At 43.4% G+C, this 24,306-nt stretch overlaps 1 protein-coding gene and 1 long non-coding RNA gene across 9 annotated transcripts in view; one reads left to right on the forward strand and one right to left on the reverse strand.

The window, feature by feature from the left end:
* Positions 1–5,719, forward strand: part of LOC142827321 (uncharacterized) — a 37,418-nt gene extending 31,699 nt beyond the window's left edge. For all 4 annotated transcript variants that reach the window (XR_012902002.1, XR_012902003.1, XR_012902004.1 and 1 more), the window contains 2 exons: positions 677–864; positions 5,484–5,719. This is a non-coding gene — a long non-coding RNA (uncharacterized LOC142827321). The remainder of the gene's footprint in view (positions 1–676; positions 865–5,483) is intronic.
* SP4 (Sp4 transcription factor) overlaps positions 1–24,306 on the reverse strand; it is a 51,236-nt gene that overhangs the window by 21,360 nt on the left and 5,570 nt on the right. For 4 of the 5 annotated variants that reach the window (XM_006138347.4, XM_006138346.4, XM_006138344.4 and 1 more), the window contains exons 4-5: positions 1,081–1,309; positions 649–848 (exon numbers count right to left, since the gene is read on the reverse strand). In XM_006138347.4, the coding sequence (XP_006138409.2) occupies positions 649–848; positions 1,081–1,309 (429 nt within the window). Of the gene's footprint in view, positions 1–648; positions 849–1,080; positions 1,310–6,468; positions 12,422–24,306 lie in introns of those variants that run through there. The other variant, XM_075922232.1, reaches the window with a different exon arrangement.

A 24,306-nucleotide genomic window follows, 5' to 3' on the forward strand; every position in this document is an offset into this window, starting at 1 on the left:
ATGCAGGATGGACATCCAATCAGCTTTATCTCAGAGCAATAGAAGGCACACAAGTAAAAAGAAAAGTCAGTAATGGATGCCCACACACAGTGTGGAATACCAGTTGGATGACTATTACAGTAGTGCACAGCAGCACTGTGTGTACATGAACAATGCACCACAATACACACTGAAAGATAACAGAATTTTCAGAGTTACTGCACTTTAATAAACTGTGCTGTGTGCACATAGGCATTTTCAAAACAAAACAACTCAAGCTACTATAGATTAAATCTCTGTGTAGAAAAGCCCCAGGGCTCTGTCTTGATTAGGAAAATTGGTCAGGTTTAGGTCAGGCTTTCAGCCAATGCATGCTAGTTAACCATGCCCTAACTAATCTTTTTTTTACTGCAGAAGCAGGGAAACAGCTTGAAACTTGATGTAATTATCAAATTCTAGCCTAGTCTACAACAGTAGTCTGATACAGAGGAAAATTAATACTTATAAACTATAACATTTAAAAAAAATTTGGAACAGGCTGGATGATTTCAATTGTAATACATGCAGTATATTAGATGGCCTACATAACTGCTTTAATTAAAGTCACTTCACTGATGGCCACCATCATTAAAGGAATACTCTTTAGAATACTGCATACAGTTGACTAACCTGTATGGGTTCTTCTGTGTCTTTGCAGCTCATCACTCCGTGTAAATCTTTTGCCACAAAACATCCAGTTGCATACAAATGGTCTTTCTCCAGTATGCCAACGAAGGTGTGCCCGGAGATGAGATGTTTTCCCATAAACTTTTCCACATCCTTCAATATGGCAGATATGCTGCTTCTTTTTTCCTGGCTCACTGCTACCTCTGAAAGGATAAAAAGGTAAGCAGTTAGGTCATTTTGTTTTAAAATGATCAGCTCTTTTAATAAAAATATAAATTGTAAAATTAAGTTGATTATAATAGTCTTTTGAATAGAAAATCTAGAGGCATGATTTCCTATTTATAGAATTAGAAACATGACAGTAATGCAAGGAAAAAAGCCCCCAAAATAAGGCCCCACAAGATGCCTAAAGTTTAACTGACAGACTGACATTACCTTCCTTCTCCTTCTCTACAATTAGGACAGGAGCAGGCAACTCTTCTTAACCTCTTGCCAGGTTGTACATCCTGGTCAGAAGCTTGCTGGGCCTGTAACTGCACTTGTGTGATCTGATCAGGACTAACAGCACCAATTGCTGCATTAGCAATTCCTCCTACTGCTACTGTTACAGGAGCTATTGTGGCCTGCTGTACTTTCACTCCTCCATCCTGTCCTTGCTGCTGGCCTGTAAAATAAGAAAGTTTTTTTAAGTTTTAGCGTTCACCTCAGAAAGGTCACAATACAGTATTTTATATGCCTTATATTCAAGAGAATATCCATTGTCTCAGGTGGATGAAAACTGCATAAAAATATTAAACACAGGAAGTTTACTAGTGTGCTTTTGTATATAGCAAGCAGACATTATACCCTTTACTAAACAATGATTAATGTAATTTATTATAAAAAAAGAGTACAGTGAAGCAAAATGTGTACTCTCAACAGGAAATAACTAGTTTTACAAGCATATTTTAAATGAAGAGATATATCAGAAAATATGAAACAAAGCACTACACAGAATTCATTTTCTACTATTGATGCTTTTCCCTAGAAGAACCCTGGAAACCATTTTCCTATTTAAATCACACATTTATTTTTAAAGTTATTTTATGAAATTAACCTACTATTTTTGCAAGCAACTGAGCCACAAACTTCATTTCTATATAACAACGCAGTATCTTGATGCATTCATTTCATTTGGATATCTTCAAAACAAATTTATATTAAAAAAAATGCTGCAAAGTCAACTGTATATAAAAGGTAGGAAATGCCAGAAGTAAGATTGGCCATGCAACATTAAATCTTCCCCAAAGTATGGCTGGATTTAAATGATCTTTAATTACATGCTCAGATAGTATTTATTCTGATGGCATTATGAAATTATGGTACTTCCTAATTTTTGAGTGATTGACTTTATATCTTAAGCAATATATTTCAATGACTCTACTTAATTTAATTACCAATGTTTTTTAAAATGAAAACTGAAAAAATATGCATCTGTAATTACTGTCTTCCTCCTTCCACCACCACCCAGAAATAGTCAGCATAATTTGAATTTGAGATCTTAAGATCCATAGTGCAAACTTCCTTTATTAAAGGTAAAGGAATAATTGGAAACACCACCATATGCCAGAAAGCTACACCAATAAATGCTAGGAAATAGTAAAAAATTCAGAATCAGGGTTCCAGGATTTTGTTCCTGACTCTTCTCTAAAAGTATTAGAATAGCAGTTACAAATAGTATTGCCAGTCACTTAGACTTGGCATGTTCAAAGTGAAAGTCACTGGGGCTTAGTGGATGAGATATTCACCATTAACAAACAAGAGATTCTAGTCCCAGCTCTGCCAGAAGCTACCTTACAAAGTCTCCATGACAAGAATGAGAAGGTTTAGCTTTCTCCTAAGTTTTCTCATATCATTATTAAGGATGTTAAATTGCGAGTAATTGACTAATCAAATGGTCAATGCATTTTGCATCGACTATTTGATTAGTTGATAGGATACCTCCACTTTAAAGGCGAAAGTGTCATGAGGAGCCCAGAGTTGGGCTTCTTGCAGCATTGCAAAGTGAAAACGCCATGTGGAGCCCAGGATTAGTTGAGGACTCCCCTGCTGACCCTGGGCTCTCTGCGGTGCTGCCACTTTGAAGTATCCCCTCTTCTCCCCCGCCCCTGTTGCTGCCTCTTTCTGCTAGAGACAGCAAAGGGGGAAGGGAGGGAGGTGAAAGGGGAAAGTGACTAGTCGACAAACCTGTCATCTGGGAGTTAAGAGGGAACATGTCATCTTCTGGATTTTTAATTCTGCGCTTAGAGCAGCAATATGAACATTACAACCCCAGGGGAGCAGAATGAGAGGTTTTGCACGCTGCCCCCACCCCCAGCAAAATCTTGCAGTTCCCACTGGCCCATGAAAGTATGTGGACTTTCAGAAAGCCTCTGACAAGGTCCCACACCTAAAGATCTTAAAGTTAAGTAGCCATGAGGTAAGAAGAAAAGTCTTCAATTATTTCTGGGGAAATTCTGTGCCACTGAACAATGCAGAATTTTGCAGAAATTAACATTGAAAATATTTTAAAAACTGGAATAGTTCAGCTTTAGAAAAGAGACCTGAAAAAGCAGGAAAGCTTGTTTTTCTTTTCCAGATTATGAACAAACGGGAAAATGAAGGTGAAGACAACCAGGTTAGCTGCAGACACCAATATTTTAAGTTTCTCATGTTGACCTGGCTGACACAGTCAATTTAATTTTTTTTTTTTAATACTTCATTAAAATATTTTAGTAAAAAACAATTTTAACAAAAACCTGATTTAAAAAACTTGAAAGTTTAACTAAATGCAAATGCTTTTTTTGTTAAAATATTATGTTTGCTTTTGAAGAAAAAAATCCAGAATACATAACATTGTTGATTTAGGTAAATAAAACATTTTAATACTTTACTTTCAACTTATATTTAACTATTTTCACACTAATAACTTCAATTTCCCATGCTCTCAATATTTAGGCTCAAAACATAACTTCACCTTATTTTTTGTTAACTTAAACTATCCATAGGCTACATCCCACAGAAGCCGTAACACATATTTTGGCACAAGTTAAAGAGTATGCAATATAAGACAATATACTGCACTCTTCTCTAGCCCTGAACTAGTGACAAATAGGGCTAGATAGGTATTACAAGTGGCCGAGGAAAATTCTCCAGAGCAGGAACTCTGTTAGACTTATGCATTCCCTAGGGAAAGGCCTGGGTTGTGGCAGAATGGGGAGTAGTATAATGCCAAGTGAATATGGGTTGCTGCACAGCAAACCAATAGGCAACTCCAGGGATGCTACTAAGCTAGAGTAGCCACTGATGTTGCTCCATTTTACCCTTGGCTTGTAAAGCCACTTCTGTCCCATAGCTCTTGGGAGGCATACCACTGAATATGCCCTTATAGATAAACGAGGGAGCCAACCTATAGCTATTGTGAATAATAGTTTTGAATTTAAAATTAACAATAACGGTGTCCTGTTTATAAGATATCAACTTTTAAAATCTCTTTGACAAAGGTGCAGAAAGGTTTTCTATTTGTGTTTATATTCCTCACCAGCAAAAGGTAAAACATTCAAATGTGCCTAAAAGGCTTCAGGAACTTAAAGTTAGTTAATAGCTTTTGAATTCTAAAATTTTAGAATTCGAAATCTTCAGAGCAACAACAGCTTTAAAATGTTTCAGGCAGAAATTAGATTTTTAATTTGACTGCTTTTTTATTTAATTAAAAAGTGACATTTCATATTCGATATAGCAGGTACTGAACTGTAGTAAAAAAGCCCCTGAGAACAAGATATCACACAGTTTAAAACTCGAAGAACACAATATAATAAATGCAGTTCCTAGTGCTCACTGGTTCATCACAATTTGTTGCTATTCCTGGAACATAAGGTTGTAGTACACAGCATATTAGAGGTTTAGTTAGCAAGTCAAAAAAAAAGATAGTGCCCCCCGCCTTCTTTTAAATGGCTACCTTGATTTTACCAATAAGACCTAGAGCAGATGAACATCATAATATATGTTGTTGAATGTAGAGCAAAGTACTTCGGAAACCTTCTTATTCTGCATATTACTCCAATAATTCAGAGAAACTATCAACACGAGTTTGTTAATTTCTCTTCAGGCAAGAGACAACATAGATCAGCTTTTTAAAATAATCATGCAGATGTAGTAGAAGAACTTTTTAAATGGAAGTAATAAAAATTCTGATATTAAAAGTGTGAGTTTGGTTAATACGCCACTTATCACTATATTCTGTGTTTAGAAGGTTCCCCTGTGACTGAGTGGCAAAATCTAGTATCTTGTTTTATACAAACAAGATACAAGTTTATTTGCTTTGCTATCTGAGAGACAGTGGGGATTGTGTTTACTGTTTGCTTTCGTATGTTGCATATAATTCCTGCTGTCCAGTGCTGTTCTGTTGTAACCCTGTGGGTAAATCTACACTAGAATTTGGTCAGAAAAACAGCCATTTTTCTGACAAAACTTGCGGAATGTCCACACTGCAGTTGCATTCTTTCGAAAGTAAATCAAAAGAACAGAGGGGTTCTTCCGACACAGGTAATCCTCTTTCTACAAGGAAGAAGCCTTTTTCTGAAAGACCTCTTTCGGAAAAAGGCATGTGTAGATGGAGAGGAGGGTTGGTTTTTTTCCCCAAAAGAAGGGGCCTCCAGGAAATAACACAGGTGCCCTGATGGCCACTGCATACAAAGTAATCAGGACTCTATAGTTCCTGTCTCTTGGCCCCTCTTAAAGCTGCAAGCACCCCGGACAAGCCTAGTGGAAGCTGGCGTCAGAGCAGCAACTCACTGCGTGGTTCTTTCTCCCTGCCACAGGCCTTGCCAGTCATGTCTCAGCCTCAAGCCCCTGCAATCTCCCTGGCCCTCGCAGGGAACAGCCCCGGGGTCCCAGGATCCAGTCCAGACCGGAGATCCTGTGCTTCCTCGAGCTGTGGGGCAAGGCGGAGACCTTGCAGGATCTCCAGTCCAAGCAGCAAAACATGGACATTTATGGCCAGATGGCCGACTCCCTGGTGGAGCACAGACACCGACCCCACACCTGCCCCTACGTCGACAAGCTGCACCAGATCCTAAGGGGTGGGGAAACATCTTCCCCAACTGTCCTCGTGGACTCCGGCCTGGAGACCCCTGTCATCACCCAGCCGGAGGTCTCCGCGGAGCAGGAGCAGGAGGGCCAGGGCCGGCCGAAGGCAGAGACAGACACCATGACTCTCTTTCTGGAGCCAGTGCCAGTGAGCCATGACGACTCCCAGGCCTCCTCGGACACCTGGGAAGGATCTTCAAGTGAATGGTCTCACTTTGTCACACACACAGGGCGGGAGATGCAGACGCACAAGGGGTGGGGGGGCAAGTGTCACTTGGGCTAGACATCATGTTGCGGTCTGTGCACATGCAACCACATGCAGTGTTAGTGTGCGGCACATGGACACAGCCAGCAGGCAGCCCCGAGCACAGCTTGGATCCTGCTGCCAGGCTCAGAGGAGGCCACACACGTCCTGCCAAGGGGGGGTCGAGGAGTCGTAATGGCTGGAAGCAGGCTAGCCAGAAGGGCACAGGCATGACCCCACACAGACCGAGACGTGCCGCACACAGCACACGGGCATGCCTGCACATGCAAAGCAGCAGTGGGTGAGATAGATCAGAGGTTTGAGCATTGGCCTGCTAATCCCAGGGTTGAGAGTTCAATCCTTGAGGGAGCGACCTAGGGCAAATCTGTCAGGGATGGTACTTGGTCCTGCTGTGAGGGCAGGGGAGCTGGACTTGATGACCTTTCAAGGTCCCTTCCAGCTCTATGAGAAGGTATATTTCTATTTATATATATATATAAGGGCAGCAAATCCAACCACAGTCAGGTCCAGGTCTCACAGGCGGATGACCCTGCGCAACAGGATGGAGTTGATGGCTCTCACCACCTGCAGAAGGAGAGAGAGATAAACACATAAAACAGGAGAGGGGGTACCTGAGCCCTTGGGAGATTCCTGCCGCCCCCCCCCCCCAGGAGCCACCATCTATGAGGCTGCTTCACCAGCAGTAGCAGTAGGGCTGTGTGAGGGCGGGACAGCACAACCCCCTGGGGACAGGGCTTCCTACCACCCCCACTTTATGCCCCACAGCCCACAAATCCCCTTTCCTGAGGGTCCCCTTATCAGGACTCCCCCCACTCTCCACAGGGACTGCAGCCTGAGAGTGCCTTACCTCCATGAGGCGGGCGGGCCTCGATGGACTTCCCCACGCCAAACTGGTAGCTGTAGCTGTGGGAGGTGGTGAGCTTCCAGAGGGCTATTGTGACTATCTTCTCCAGGGGGGATGACAGGCCGCAGGTGAGTGTCATGTCTCTGGAGGGCAAGGGCAAGCCAGACACACAGCTCCAAAAAGGTGGCCTTCCACATGTGGAAGTTTTGGAGCCACTGCTGGCTGTCCTACCAGTCTGAACAGGTGTCGAGCCTCAAAAACTCCTCGCCTCTTCATAGGGGGTTGGGGTTGCAGCTGCCAGAATGTAGCTCCTGCACCCAAAAAGAGGACCCCTAGAATGAGCTTGGGGTCTAGCTCAAGAAGGACCAGGAAGGCAGGACCAGGAAGGCAGCTGGCACAAAGTGTTGCAAAAATTGGGGCCATTGCATACCCAGGGCTGCTCCGGCTCCATAGCACTAAGAGAAAAGCTGTGGCATCCAAAAATGAAAGGGCAACCACAGCAGGCACTGCGAGAGCTTTGCTGTCCCTCAAAGAGGTAGCAAGCACACAGCAGAAGCAAAGAAATGGCTGTTCAGGGGGTTCCATTTAAGCACATGTCTCTGCAAGGCTTTGGCACCAGCACTCGGAAGCAACTGGTGACCTAAAGCCCTGGCTGAAGTGGTTCCGGGTGGCCTTTTATGTGAGAGCGGAACTCTCAGTCTGGATACTCTCTTTCAAAAAAGTGCATCTTTTTTTGATGCGCTTTTGTGTGTGGATGCTCTTTCAGAAGAAGTTTTTTCGGAAGATCTCTTCCGAAAAAAGCTTCTTCCAAAAGAAGCTTGCAATCTAGACGTAGCCTATGCGTGTGCCTCAGTTTCCCTGGGCACAACACTGGTACCTGGCTGGGGAATGGAATGTTGGGTGTGGCTCTCACTGAGGGCAGGAGCACATTAGAGCAGGCTGTCTTGTAACCTGAGCCAGGGGGAAGGGGGGCCACCCAGGGACACCTTGCCCAGGAATCCAGACAAAGTAGAAGGCGGGGCTGCCGGCACCAGTTGCCGCAGGCGGGTGTGTGTGTGTGTGAGATCTCAGCGGATGGAGGATACAGGGAGGGGGCCCAAGGGCACTGGCTCTGGACTCCCCTTTCCCCAAGTTGGACTGTACTGACTGGTCCTCGTTCCTGTGTCAACAAGTCTGTGCTACACTGCGTGCCTGTCAGCAAATAAACCTTCTCTTCTACTTGCTGGTTGAGAGTCACATCTCGCTGGGGTTGGGGGTGCAGGGCCCCATGACCCCCCACACTCTGTGACACCATCTACTTCAGCATTTACACTAAGAAAGATGTGACCTGCATTGCTTTCCAATTGTTTTGTTTTATTTTATTGTGGCAGGGACAGAGTTAACCTATTATTACCTGCAGCATTCCTTTTGGGAAAAAATTTAATTATCCAAATATTCTGCATAGCACAAAATAAAAAGATTATAAATAGTCTCTAATCACCAGCAAGAATAGCAATTCTTGAGGATCTATTTTTAGTGAGTCTCTCCTTGCAGAAGTAGTTATGCCGGTTTTCCCCTTATCTTCTCTCCTTATACTGAAACCAAGATTTAATGTATTTTGCAATTCATGTAGATGTACCACAGCAAGTTTAGGGGTTATATTAATGTTGCACAAACATGAATTCCTATAAACATCTTTCAAGTTCTTCCCAACTCTTGCTCACGTGCACAGAATTGTCTGTCACAAACATATATATGGTTGTGCCAATTTTCTTCCACATCTTGATCTGAGGAAGTGGGTCTGGCCCACGAAAGCTCATCACCTAATAAACCATCTTGTTAGTCTTTAAAGTGCTACATAGTTCTGTCTTTTGTTTCACTCTATGCAAAGAACCTGTGTTTGCAATATTGCTTCTGAAAATGCATTAAAATTAATACCTAGCGTAGGGATGTTAGCGAGTAGTCAGCTACCTGACAAGCATTAATGGCAGCAGGGGAGAGAAAGGGACAGGAGCTATTGCTGGCAGGAGCAGGCTTAAAAGCTAGTTCCCCCAGCACTCTCAGCGGTGCTGCAGGGGCAGTGGGAAGAGGGAGGATAAGGGAGGCTGCTGCAAACAGGGACTGGGGCTGGAGCAGCCACTGCCCATGACCAGCCCTGGCCACTGTGAAGAGAGGGTGCTTTGGTACCAGCCCTGTTCATGGTGGACAGGGCTGGCCACCACAAACAGGGGCTGATGGACTCAGCATGAGTTGGGATGCTGCACCTCTGCATTTTAAAATGTAGTACAAGCCCAACATTTAAAATGCAGAGTTGCAGTGTGGGTGGCTCCCAGAGCTGGCATAAGCCAGGATTGCTCAGTCCCGACTCAAGAAGGTTCATGGAGCTTCTGCCGATCTGGCTCTGCATTGTGGCTCTTATCAACTAATTGTGTAGTTGACGCAAATTGCATCGACTACACGATTAGCCAGATAACTGCAATTTAATATCTTTAATCTAGACACAGATGACAATGCAATAGTTTGAGAGGTCATCTAGCTTAATATTTTGCTGAGTGAAGGGTATATTAACGAGAGACTTATTTTGGGCAGGGATGTTAGATATCATGTAATTGAATAGTTGTGTAACCCCGTAAAATCTTACCTGTTACATGGCTATTTAATAGTCCCCAGAAGTCACGCTGTTGTCTCCATATCCGAGGCAGCAGCATAAAGTAGCAGATAGGAGCTAGTCTGCAAGGGGAGCCAGTTTAAAAACCAGATCCCCATGCAGATCAGCAGCCTACCACCCTGCCCTGCTGCTTCTGATACAGAGGCAGCAGTGCAGGGTGACAGCAGCCTGCTTGCCGGGGGTCCAAGCTCCCCATGCACAGAAGCTGCTCCGCAGAAGCAGCCCCTGTCCTTGGGGAGGGGGAGTCTGTCTCTGATAGACGCAGTAGCATGGCAGGAAGGGGGCAGGCAGATCCAGTGATCATGGAGAGCCAGCTTTTAAGACTGCTCCACACACGCACTGGCTCCTGCTTCCCCCCTCCCCTTGCTGCCTTTATCAGATAAGTCAATAATTTATCAGTTGATAAGTTTAACCAATACACTCAGGTGTCTCAGTTAATCATATAGTTGTCTACACAGTGACATCCCTAATTTTGGGCACCAATTACTTTATGAAATATGAAAAAAAACTACATCCAGCTGCCAAGTTATTGCATGAACATGGCCATCAAAAACTTTTGAAAAATATTCCTGAACCATTCAGACATCTGTATGACAGAGTCTACATTTGCCTTCATGTAGAAATGCTAATGTATTGTTAAATGTTAGATAACTGGGTTATCTAACATATTTAACAGTACATTAGCATTTGTAAATACTTCCAACCTTAAAAACAGCTATTTTCTTGTTAGTGTGTTTTTCTACCTAACAACTATTTCACATTACTTTTCCTCCAATAGGGCAGGTTGCCGTTCAGAAATTTCATCACATATAGAAGGAGAGCTTAAACTTTATTGAAATGTAGGTAATTTTTTTTTTTTGATCAACTAGATTCTTTCATGTAATGGAAAACAAAATGCAGAACATTCTGCTTTAATACTGTAGAAATGAATATTTGGCAGAAATATTTCTTATTTTAGAATCAGGGTTGTTTGTTTTTTTAAAACCATTATTGCTTTAAAGCAGAGGTGGGGGAACTTACGGCCCGGAGGGCTAGGGGTTCCCAATGCAGGGCAGGGAGTCAGCAATGGTGCTCCAGCCTTGTGGTCCCTTCATGAGCATTGCAGGCCAGATTTGGGTAAGCCAGGGCTGGATCTGAACCACAGGTTCTGACTGGTGGGAGGAGCAAGAAGCTTCTTGCACTACCATTCTATTTACCCCTTCCTGCATCTGGAGAAATGGTGGCACAACAAAGCTATGCCTAGAGGCTTATCCCTTGCTACTCCAACTGGGTGCAATTGTGGCCAATGGGAGCAGCAGCAAGCAGTGTTTGAGAGTAGTGCCTGAGTGTGGCATGTCTACACTACAGAGTATTTTTGGAAAAACAGCCATTTAAAAAAAATTCAATTGCACCCACACTGCAATCGCATTCTTTTGAAAGAAAATCAGAACAGAGGGGTTTTTACAGCATTGGTAGTCCTCTTTCTACGAGGAAGAAGCCCTTTTCCGAAAGTTCTTTTGGGAAAAAGCATGTGCGGACAGGGAAAAGGGAGTTCTTTTGCAAGAAGAGGAAAGAGCAGAGGGGCCCTGGTGGCCACTCCGTCCGTAGTAATCACAGTTTAATTGCGAGATAGCATCCACAGCGAACGGACACTATCTTTCAAAAAAGTAGATCGCTTTTTCAATAGGCTTCGGTAGTATGGATGAGCTCTTCCGGAAGAACTCTTCTGAAAAAGCTTCTTCAAAAAGAAGCCTGCAGTCTAGACATAGCCAGAGTCATGCGCATTCAGGTAAGCATCTCACAATTGCACGGACTTTGCACCCATGCCCTCCTCCTCCCCTCCTACCTAGAACTCCCACACTGAGCCTGCTGCTGCTACACCCTACCTCTGACTTTTAGCTTTCATTTTAAATATATGAAGTTGCTCCTCTTCTTGGCTGTGTAGTCTGAAAACATGAAGTATATCCTAAATGCTCGGAAACAAGTACATAAATAAAGAAAACTTAAAAAAGTCTCCTGAGTTTTGGGACTTGACTCATGAGTTTTGAACCATTAGTACTGGCAATACAATTTTTATCATAAGCTCCTGTTACTCTCAGTTGTTTGGTTTGCATGCTTAGTCTGAACCGTAGACTATACCAGATTACTTGGCTCCAGTCAAGGCCATGCTGGGTTGTCATCTTTACCTTTGCAGGATCAAATCAGTTGGCTTATGTCTACATTACAGGCTTTTCTTTGAAGTACTTGGGGGTGGGGGAAAAAAAAAAGTGATGGAAAGTTTGAAATTCATATTTTTCCTAGAACCAGTGGTTGTTTTTCCACAACATTTCCAAAAGAAGTGGCTCATTTAACTTCTATTAAATCCATAACCATGAAAATTAGGTCTGCCAATTATTGCAGCTACCTCAAATGATTAATACAAAACAAATCAGTTTTAACTGCATTGTTAAACAATAATAGAATACCAATTTAAATTTATTATAAATATTTCTGCATGGTTTCTGCATCTTCAAATCTATTTCAATTACAATACAGAATAAAGTGTACATTGCTGAAATTAATTTTATTACAAACGTGTCTTAAAGAAAATAGTATTTTTCAGAACACCTCAATACTGTAGTGCAAACTCTATTGTGAAAAATCAACTTTACAAATAACTGCATTCAAAAATAAAAATGTTAAACTTTACAGCTTGAGTCCTACTTTTTGTTCCACCAACTGATAAGACAAACAAGTTTGTTTACAAAAGATAATGCTGCTTGTTTACAAATGTCACCTAAAAGGGAGAGCAAGCGCTTGCAAGGCACTGTTGTAAACAGCATTGCCAAGAGGTTTACGTGCCAGATATGCTTAACATTTTGTGCCTCTTCATGCTTTGACCACCACTTCATAGGGCGTGTTTCCTTGATGATGATGAGTTCTTTTTGATAATGACCTAAAGCAGCAAGGACCGACACATTCATTTTCAAATGGGTGATCGAAGACGATACCAGTCTATGAATGAAATGTATTAATACTTGCATGAAACGCTCTTTACATTAACGTTATATTTAAATATTTTTTAAAAATAGATTACATCCTAGTTAGCAGCCCTATTAAAGTATCCTAGTCTCTGGCTTGACAGACCACTACCAAAATGTGCAATAATTTCCAAACTATACCTGAAGACCTATTATTTCTATTCCTAGGAACTATAGTAATCTTAGTTATTGAAGAGAATCCGACTGTGCTAGGCGTCATACAAATCCAGAACAAAAAGATAATCCCCATCCCAAGGAGTTTACAAACATTACTTAAAATTCCTTTAATCTCTATAACAGTGGTCTCCAACCTTTTTACACCCAAGATCACTTTTTAAGTCTCAGAACAGGCCAAGATCTACCACCCTGCCCCTTCCTTGAAGCCCCACCTCTTCCTTGAAGCCCCGCCCTCTCTATTCCCCTGTCCATCACTTGCTATCCCCAGCCCTTATACACGCTGTTAAACTGTTTATTTTTAAATTATGCAATATATAAAATTAAAATCACATGTTTATAGTTATGAAATAAATGGTCTGTTTTTAATTCATGCTATTTAAATGTCAAATGAAGCATTTACATTTATACATTTTGTTCTCTGCTATTTTGTAAATCTAAAATCAAGTATTGATAATTATATATTTTTTCTTCCAATAACAGTCTCAGTGTGACACCTGTGACTGAACAGTATCTGCCAGTGTCTTGAAGTCTGGGTTGTAGTCTGAGATTGCTAGTCGTATACAGTCCATCAGATGGGCATCTGTGATCCTGTGCTCAGCCTGGGAAGCTTGCTCCAGCACAGCTGGAGCTAGACGCAGCCTCCCTGGGCTGAGCGCAGGGCAGCCTCGCTGGAGGGAAGAGAAGTAGCTGCCCGGCCAACTGGCCATGGCGCTCAGCCAGGGTGCACCAAGCTCCACCTGGGCAGGCACCGAGGAGAAGCCGCCGATCAGCTGGAGCGTGGGGCAGCTTCTTTCAGCTGCAAGCCACAGTCAGCTTGCTGGGGTGTTTCAGCCCTCGCGACCTCCCAGCTCCCACCATTCCTCGCAGCTACTCACCTGTGTTGTTGCTCAGTGAGTAGCTGCTCCTCAAATGAGGAAATCTAATATAAATGTACTGCGCAGGCACGCAGTTCAGAGAGGGCTCAAGAGCTACTCTTAGAGCCCCTGAGAGCTACCGGTAGATAGTGATCTACTGGTTGGTGACCACGGCTCTATAAGGTCTGCAGGTGATTTGAATCAGCTCCTGGAACATAACAGCTCCAAAGGAGTTACTGATGACAGAGATTAGATGACCTCCTGTACTGAATTATAGGACTTTGAATGCTCTTTGGAAGACAAACTAGAATTCTGACATCCACTAATCATCTATCAAACTTGTTAAGGGCATACCTTTTGTGATCCTTTCTAGTTCTCCAAGTAAAAGCGAAGCTTTAAGAACATGCTTTGGTAAACCTTAAGGCTACGTCTACACTGGTCCCTTTTCCGAAAGGGGCATGCTAATTTCACAGGTTGTAATAGGGAAATCCGCGGGGGATTTAAATATCTCCCGCGGCATTTAAATAAAAATGTCCGCCGCTTTTTTCCGGTTTTTAGAAAAGCCGGAAAAGAACGTCTACACTGGCCACGATCCTCCGGAAAAAAAGCCCTTTTCCGGAGGATCTCTTATTCCTACTTCAAAGCGTGCTTGAAGCACAGATAGGAATAAGAGATCCTCCGGAAAAGGGCTTTTTTCCCGGAGGATCGGGGCCAGTGTAGACGTTCTTTTCCGGCTTTTCTAAAAGCCGGAAAAAAGCGGCAGACATTTTTATTTAAATGCCGCGGGGGATATTTAAATCCCCCGCGGATTTCCCTATTACGACCTGTGAAATTAGCATGCCCCTTTCGGAAAAGGGGCCAGTGTAGACGAGCCCTAAGTGTCCATATTCTTTCAGCAGACCTGTCTGATATTCCCAATTTGCCACTTAAAAGTTCCCAGAGATTCATAAAACATTTCTAGGCCTCACCTTAAAATATGGCCATTCTGTTGCATAAGAGATTGGTCATTTAATAAATCATTTTTTCCCAACTCATGCTGCACTATGTACTGTCTCGGGGATTGGAGAAAAACAGTCACTAGATAACACAAGAGAGCCTAGAAGAACTGAAATTGAGACTTCCTGTCCAATCTGTGCTTGAAGCACAGCCTAATAGAGCACAGGGATGTGAATTTACATATAAAATGTTAACTGGTTAAACATTAAGTTTAATTGTTAACCCTGAGCACCACCCCCGCGACCCCAGTACAGCTGGGGGGTAGTGGCTCCTCTGGCTCCAATGCAGCTGCAAGTGGGGAGGCTGCTGCTCCAGCCTCACTGCATGCTCCGGCATTGGCCCAACTGCAGTTGGGGGGGGGGGGGGGAAGCTGCTCCGGGCCATTGTGGCCAGGGGAGCTTTTCTGGTCTCAGCCACAGTGGCTGCCACGGGGGGGAAGGAGGGCAGCTGCTCTGGCTGGGTTCACTGTGGCCACAGGCAAGGTCCAGCTAGCCAGGCCAGTTAAGCCACCTGCTTACCATCTAACCAGTTAACCTCTTATATCCCTACTAGTGTGGGCAAAACTATAGTACAGTTACCACACCAGAACCTGACTGACATATCTGGCCAACAAACCGTAGCCCTAGAAAGCCTGCCCATGGCTAGGACTAGGGATGTTAACTAGCAATTAATTTACTAGTCAAGTAGTCGATAGAACTTCCATCGACTAGTCGTTAGGCACTTCCACATTCTGCCTTTGAAATGTACAAGAGCCCTCTTGTGCATTTCAAAGCTGGAATGCAGGGTGGAGCCCAGAGCCAGCAGTAAGTCCTACTGACTCCCGGTTCCTTGCCAGCTCTTCCGCTTTGAAATGCACAAGAGCCCCCCACTGGGAACTCTTGTATATTTCAAAGCTGGCACACCTCACTGAGCCCAGGGTCGATCCCAGGCTCCAAAGGATGCTGCCACAGGGAGCCCAGGGTCAGCTGCTGAGTCCCCAGCTGATCCCGGGCTCCAAGCTATTTTGAAATGCATTTGCTTATCAGATAGTCAACTAGTCCTTTACATCCTCAGCTGGGACTACTCTGAACTGTGAGCTTAGGTCAGACACATACAGTATGTGAGAAGAGACTGAGTTAATCTGGTTACAGCAGTATAGTTGCTCTCTTTCACAAAAGACCCAAGACTCACATGTGTTTCTCTCAATCAGAAAGATGCCTTCCAACTAAACCTAGAATGATTCCCTTACACTGGGATTTGGGGATGGCCAGAGCTTGAGACTGACCTACAACTTACCACTCCATAAAGGAAAGATTGAGACCCAACATGAATCTTTGCCAGAAAGAACTGACTGCCAGCTGTGTAATAGGGGACAAACAGGTATGCTCAGAGGGGGCATTAACTATTCTTCAAGCCAAGGATGTAAAATCCTGATGAGAAAGATAAATGATAAACGTTAAGTTCAACTGAATAACTGGGATCCTGTGGGTCCCTCCACCTGCGACACTCCATGGGCAGGGGACTGCTCAGGCCCAGCCAGACCACCTGTTAACCACTTACCCAGTAAGCATCACCCAAAAAGGGTGATGCTTACGGGGTAACCAATTAACCCTTTACATCCCTATTTCAAGCACCAATTCCAACCAGCAACTAGGGCCCAGAGGAAGATTTTGGTGCAGAATTGGCACAATTTTCTCAGGCATAATCTATGATTAAAAATGAGAGAGAATGAAATACTAGTTCTAAAATCTTAAAGAACATGCTGATCAGAAATAAATTAGCAGAATTAAAAGTTTCTCCGTATAACAATTTATTACAATAAGTTTTGCACTTAAAACTTGTTCTTATGTATAAGAGTAACTTTATTTCACTAACAAAATTTGGAAATGCTGTTTCAATTTTAATTGAAATTGAATTTAAAGTGTATAAAAACCCATTTTCTAATGAAAAAAAACCATAAAAGTTAAAAATCTGAAAAGAAAGTGTCACTTACGCCAGGGGTTCTCAAACTTTGTGATACCATGACCCCCTAAAATACTAAATGAATTTGTGTGACCCCTCCCACCTCACTGCCTGGGGTCGCTGCCTTCCCCCTTCTCACCAGACTCCTTGCCCTCCTGGGGTTCCTTCGAGGCATTTGCGGTCCTTAATGTCCTCTGCCCTGCAGGCTCCTTCCCCCTGTCTCTTTCTCCTATGTGCCTCTTTTCCTCTCTGCATCCCTTTGGATCTTTCTCTCTCCTCTCCTCCATCCTCCACTCCTCTCCCGTGTCTTCTCTGCCTCCTCCTCTGACCCCCCCCCCCCCATGTACCCTTATTTACCTCTGGGTCCTCTGCCCCGACCCAATCCCCCAGCCTGCTGTCTGAGGGACCCCAGCCTTCTCCCAGCTGGGGAAGCGTTCGGTCGCTCGGCAACTGTGTCCCGGCCGACTCCTCACGCACCAGCTTCACTCTACCACTGCCTTGCCTCCTGTTGCAGCTGAGCCACGCTCCCAGAGTCCCACGGCCCCGGCCACACTGGGCGGCTTGCTGGCGGCTGCCTTCCACTGCCCTGCTGCTTGTGGCCCAGGGGTCACAAGTGAAAAACTGAATCCAGCTGCAACCCCCCCTCTAAGTTGCTCGTGACCCCCTAAGGGGAGTCGCGACCCACAGTTTGAGAAACGCTGACTTAAGCTATTAATTTGCTTAAATGAATACAGCCAAAGTATATCCTGCTAGTTCACTTGTCTTAAAAGTGGGGAACCTAAGTTTCATGCCCCCTTCTCTACATCAGGAAAAGGGAAAAAAATAAATTCAGGTCTTCCACAACCTTGCTGATCACCTTGCACAGTGAGCTAAAGTTTATAAAGAGGGGTTGTAAGGAATCAGAGGGATTTTACCCTTTTCTGGACTTCCCAACCATTCAGTTAATTAAATTGCCTATAAGAGTTAAACCTAGTGGGCCCTGGAGACTCTCTAGGAAGTATTGGCAGGGAGCCAGGAGAGCCAATGAAAATGGAGTGTGGAATTTTTAATTGAAAAGCAGAGCCTTCCTGCTGCAGTCTTTGTTTAACCAGAGGGGAGCTGGGAGACAGACTGAGTCAGGAACAAGACATGGAATTTCTAGATATCCATGCCTAGGGAAGGACTAAACCTTGAAATAAAAGATGCGAGTAGACCAGGAAATGGTTAGAGGCAATCAAGTTACTTTCTGTATTTCTGGGTTTGTTGGACTCCTCAATACGTGGGCTCAGCACAATTTCAACACCATACACTAACTTTGTAACTTAATCCCAGGGAAGCAATTCTCTGTGTTTTTAATCTTGCCTTTCAGTTGCTCTAACATCTAGCTACCAAGTAATGCTTTATCAAGAAGGTCTTAAAAAAATCACCACCTTTTAAAGACTATGATCTGATTCCTGTGTCCTATATGACAGACACTTGTGTGCATGTATCTAAAACTTCCAGGTCAGTTATAGAGCTTTGCTTGTTTTCAAGTTTTCTCCTGAGGGATGATGAAAGAGCTGGAGGGTATCCTACAGGAAGAAATTCCCAAGTGTCCTCCTAGGTTCTCAAAGATGATCTGCATTTGGGTGGCAGCAGCATACTAGGAATGTAATCGGTTAACCAGTAAGCATCATCCAGACCCCCCCACCCTCCCATGTGATTTTGGGAGAGTACAGGCAGTCCCCGAGTTACGTGGATCCGACTTACGTCGGATCCGCAGTTACGAACGGGGCCCTTCCTCTCCCTGGTCTCCAGCAGACCAGGGAGAGGAAGCAAAGCGGGGGAACACGCGGGCAACGGACAGGGCTGTCCGCTGCCCACGCGCTCCGCGGCTTGGCTCTGCTTTGCCCCCCCGTCTCCCTGGTCTGCAGACCAGGGGGACGGGGGCAAAGCAGAGTCTGGCCCCGTGCTCCGCGGCTTGGCTCTGCTTTGCCCCCCCCCGTCCCCCTGGTCTGCAGACCAGGGGGACGGGGGGGGGGGGGGGGGAAAGCAGAGCCAAGCCGCGGAGCACGCGGGCAGCAGGACAGCCACGGCGCGTCTGGGCTGCCCGCGTGTTCCGCCGCTTTGCTCCCCAGGGGGACGGGGAGCAAAGCAGAGCAAAGCCACGGAGCCCGAGGGCAGCAGGACAGCCACGGCGCGTCTGGGCTGTCCCGCTGCCCCCGTGCTCCGCGGCTTTGCTCCGGACACCTGTGGTACAGCAGCTGGGGCGCTGCCAGTTGGTCTCGTAGCGCCGCTCTGGGCACTACTGGACCAACCGGGCAGCACCCCAGCTGCTCTGCCCCAGGCGTCCTGATTCAGCCACTGTTGGTCAGTTTCAGCAGCGGCTGAATCAGGACGCCTGGGGCAGAGCAGCTGGGGTGCTGCTGGGTTGCTCCAGTAGCGCCGAGGCGCTGCGGCGCTACTGGACCAACCCAGAAGCACCCCAGCTGCTCTGCCCCAGGCGTCCCCAAGTCAGCCGCTGCTGAAACTGACCAGTGGCTGACTACAGGAAGCTCCTGCCCCGGGCTTCCTGGAATCAGCTGCTGATCAGTTTCAGCAGCGGCTGAATCTGGACGCCAGTTCCGACTTACATACAGATTCAACTTAAGAACAAACCTACAGTCCCTATCTTGTACGTAACCCGGGGACTGCCTGTAGTTCAACATCACATTAAATGATTAAATGGGATTTTACATACCTACAGTGTGCCAGCAAAGGTCAGGAAATCAGTGATCTTTGGGAGTTAAGCAGAAGCTTTTAGTGGCAGAGTATTTTAAAGTCTCTTGCAGGTCCCCTCCTTCTGCATTTGAAGTGCCGGAGTGGGGAACTGTCTTGACATGGTAGCAGCAGTGGTGGGATTTTGAACCAGGAGCACAAGCCTTAGGATTTTAAAAGGCCTCCCCTCCCCTGCCTTTTGGAAGTTTTGGGATTTTTTTCTTCTTCTGCTGCTTGAAGGGGTAAAAAGGCACACAGAAGGTTCAACCTGAAAAGCCAGAATGCCCAAGCCAGTTTATTTTGTTTTTTCCTAGCTTTCACGGCAACAAGGTAACTAGGGTAGAATAGGGCACGAAAGCAGCCAAGCGCATGCATTTGGATTGGGGCGTAGTAATCATAGAGCAATCAACCTTCCCAAAACGGAATACCAAGGCCAAAACAGCCCCAAACTAGGCCCAGATGTCCAACCCAATGGCAGCCTGCTGCCCAGCAGCCAAGGAGGGGAAGCCAGCCATGGCAGCCCGGCACAATTAGCACTGCTGGGGCCACATGCCACCCGGCAGTGGGGCTGCAGCACCCTGATTGGGCAATGTGCTATTCTGCAGCAGGGCTAGAGTTGTCCAGCTGACCAGCAGCGGGGCCAGACATCCCAGCCAGGGTATAGGAACTGCAGCAGGGAGGGGTAGCAGGATGAGGGGCTAGTGTCAGGGGGTCACCTGTTGTCTGGAATATTCCCTCATTCAGGACCTCCCAAGGGTGTCGGACAACCTCTATTGCAAAACTTTTCAGTTCAATCATTTGAAAATTTTATTGTCTTCATTATGTGAAAAGAACTTTTAAAAACACACCTAGATTTAGCTTTTTGTCATTTGTCATACACTTTTTTGCTTCAAGAACAGCTAATCGTTGAATACTAAATATCTTTATACCATGAACACTGAAACTGAAATTGTCTACCAGAGATATATTATTATAATAAAATAAAGTGCGTGTCTAATACAGGCTGTTTCTTAAAATATCAAATGAATGAATTTTGGAAAAAACCCACCACCAGTATTTCTGTACAATCAAGTTAGTACAGCATTTCCTAAACTTCTACATGTGAACTACAACTCCCATCCACCTCTTCAAAAAAGTGAAAACAACAACAGCCCCTCAACCTTTATCATACATTGTTACTGTCTTCCTGAAATGAGCTATGAGATTCATAAGTTTACTCTTACATTTTTGATGAGCAATTAAATAACTGAGAATTTTGTCATTTAAAGTCATCAGAATTTGAATTATCATCCACTGAAATGAATAGGTCATTTCAGAAACAGCTATTGTTTCAAGCTCTCTGCAAACTCAGGGAGACATTGCTGCATCAGTTAAAACTGGTTATTTAAAAAAAATTCACAATTCTATCTGCTAGAAACCTCAGTTAAAGCCAAGATTCTGGACAACAGAGGCCTTTTCTACTGCCTTCACCCGAGCTAGTACTTTGTGCCCACTGCAGAGAAGGGTGGGGCCTCCATACACTATAAAAACATTGAGTTAGTCTATATTCTAGAGACTATTTTATTGTTAGAAGCAACATCTGTTTGTTAATACTAAGTACTACTGCAATAAATATAATATTCCAAAGGACAATATGATCTAGCACACAGAGCATGTATGTGAAGTTATATAAGACATTCTAACCAGAGGCCCAGTCCTACTTTTGTCATATTACTAAGAACTGAAATTAATATCAAACCTTGGCTTTTAAGCTGATCAGATCAGGTAAAGACAAACCAAGAAAGAAACAAAAACAAAAGTGCAATTATTTCTTGTCTTGTGTATTAGCGGAGACATCCAATTTCTGAGCCAGATTCTATAGTCCATGTTCAAACAAAACTTCTGTTGACTTCAGGATCAAGTCCTGTATATCTTCTCTCATTCTGGATGACTAGAATGACATGGCTTTCTAAGATGCTCTCAGCAAGTTCAAGGTTTCAAGACAGAATCCATTCATGACCTACATATTGATCATTAGGGGGAAAAAAAGCTTTCCAGAACATAAATCTGACCTTTCCATACAAGTCTGAAATCTATCATAAAATGCCAGAACCTGTATCTAGCAAATGACACTTTGGGTTTGCTAGATTAGCCCATGGTTACTTATTACATTAGGATATGAGGACAGAGCTTAATAGCATTGACCATGTCTGAATTAAGTGACGGAAATTGGAATTCCAGTAATTTTTATATTCTTATTTGTAAATGTTTACATCTGTTAAACAGCATAAAACTAATGCTCATTTATATAGCAACTAACTATAATGGACTACCAAAGAACAAAGAAAAAAAAGTTAGCCTTTTAACTATTAAGGAGTCCAGCCCCCAGTGGTTACCCAGATCAGTAAGCACACCAGCCATTCAGGGTAATACCTACCAGTTAAACTTTCACATTCCTAGTTACAATAATCTATTATTATTTAGAGAAGTATGCCACGCATATTTAATGGTTAATAAACTACTTTATGGGTTAAGCTTGCAAAATCCCGACAGTCCGCCTGACAGCATTTCTATCTATCCCCACTCTAATGTGATAACTTTTGATTGGGCAATCAATTCCACAATTTCAAGAAGTGTTCTAGGAATCAGTGGCCAGAACCCTATTGATTTTTGGGGGGGAGGAGGGGAAAATCAGAAAGCTAGAAAGAGAAACATGTCAGATTCATGGATCCCATGTTATCAGATCAGCAGAGCCAGAATTTCAAGCACCTCTGCAACTATCTATAAATCAAACTGGTTGATAAGCAGAGATGAGATTGTGAATGTTATCTTCCTGAGTTTAAACATATTGACACCTTGAATGACCCATCTCCTACAGAGAAAGTGAGAGAAGTGTGTATACAATCTGTGGAAGCAGGAAGAGTGACACAGCCTGTAGCTTCAGAGAGGAAATGGACATAGGAAGTTACAGAGAACTCCCTATACAAGGAAGACTGAGGGAATCTGGGATGCAGTAATGAGGAGAATAAGGAGCCACACAGAACCCATACTATTTGGGAGGTAAATCGGGGCACACCTCTCCATGTTTGGAAAGGTGGAAGTCACAGAAGACCCTAAAATAAGAGGGGAATGGAGTAGGGCACACAGAATTATGGGTGGATGAGGTAAAATGGAGGACTGGAAGGAGTACGTGCTGTGATCCCTCACTCCAGTATAGACATGAAACAAATTGCCGAAGTCAAGACAGAATTTATTAAGGACAACAGTACTTAAAATAAATAAATAAAATCAAAAATACACTACCTGAAGACAATTATGACAGTTCACCTTTTCATCTGTATTTATGGATCTATGACAATGGAATATAATTATTAGCTTATAGTAGTTTACCTCCATTATGCAAATGAGAACATTTTTAGAAAAAACAGTGTCTTTTTAGAGTATTAAGTTTATAAATGGTGGTAGAATCTCTATTAAATCACAAAAATCCAATCTAATTTCTAGATGTCAAATCAGATCATAGTGAATTAGCAGTTTATGGAGTCTCCTAATGAACAGTAATATAAATTATTAATTAAGGCTTTTCACTAGTGTCAACCACAAGTAAAATTCACAGTTAATATTTATTCCTCTCTTCTATCCCACAATATTCATGTTAATAGAGAAATATTTCAAGGGATATTTAAGAGACTTTTAATCAACATTCATCTAACCTCACACAGAACACACTTATTGAGTGTTCTTGTCAATGTGAACAATGTTTCTGGAGGCAGGGACGAGACACAAGCATCTTCATCTATCTTGAAGCCTCCCCTATTATCATACAACTGTAATTTGATTTCTCTACACTTTCTGCCTCCCAAGGGATCTGGTAAAGGGTGTAAACAGCAGCATGGTCAAAGGACTCAATGTTATCCTTTCAGTCAAATTCCCATAGTACATAGTAGAGGCCTAAACGCTATACAGTAGAAAGCAGAAAATGTGTCTCTTAGACTGCTTTCCAAAGCAGACTTCAGTAAGAGTTCCATTCTAATGAGTTCTGACTATTTGCAAAAGCCCCCTACCAAGACAATTTTCCAGTCCATATTGGCCAGCTACTGCTACAGCAGAACTATATAATCCATTCCTACAGTGCAATATTACTTATTTGAACCAGAGCCGCCAACGATTATGACTGCACCCTTGATTACTGAGATGAGACATCACTAAAACTAACCTACTGTTTTTTATAATCCAATAGAATTAATACCACCACCTTGTCCCTTCACACAAAATCCAGACAAAAAAAAAAATCAGATCAAAGTATTAGAGCCCATAGGAGACCATACTATTACATGCCACAGACAGAACAGAAATGACAGAGATGCACCAATGTCCATGGACCCTATAACGGAAGGGATTAAATGAGATGTACCCAGATAATCCCAGCAAGCGATCTAGACTTCAATTTGCAGGAAAATGAAAATTCACAGATATGTCTCAGTCATTTACAAACTAGTTCTTAACAGTTAAAGCCATGAAAAAAAAATATTGCAGGAGATACAAAACTATGCCAACTTTCAGATCTGCTTATCAGACGTTAGAAATAATATCTAATCCCTACAAAAAAGTGAAGAATCCTCAAGCTTATAGCTACCACACAGTTCAATTGGCATGAAACATCCTGCAGAACATCTGTATACATGCACAACTGTAAGGCAAGATCTGAACTAGAAACTTCTGACAGTACGACATCAGCTGGAGCATTTTGAAAAAAGAAAAAAAAAAGCAAACATTTTTATAGTGACAAAACCTGTAGTGCAGATGCAGTTTGCTGACCTCCTCCACCCAAAAAAATAATAATACAGCATAAGAACATCCTTGTTTTGCTCAAGAAACTTACATACAAGTTACCAACAAAAAGTGTTTTTGCTAATGTAATAGCTGCATCTTCATTAGATACTGATACACTAGCAAACCTTTTCTAGAGTTAAATCGCTGTGTGTCTCCACAGAGATTTTTCTACTTCTAACTAAAGTGGATGAAACTCAGAACTATGTGAATTAAAAAAAGATACTAGTAAAAAAAGTATTGATAAAACTTTGTATGTAAAGATTAATTTATAAAATTCTCTCACACACACACACACACACACACAC

The sequence above is a fragment of the Pelodiscus sinensis genome, chromosome 2 (genome assembly GCF_049634645.1).
Source record: "Pelodiscus sinensis isolate JC-2024 chromosome 2, ASM4963464v1, whole genome shotgun sequence".
Classification (NCBI taxonomy): domain Eukaryota; kingdom Metazoa; phylum Chordata; order Testudines; family Trionychidae; genus Pelodiscus; species Pelodiscus sinensis.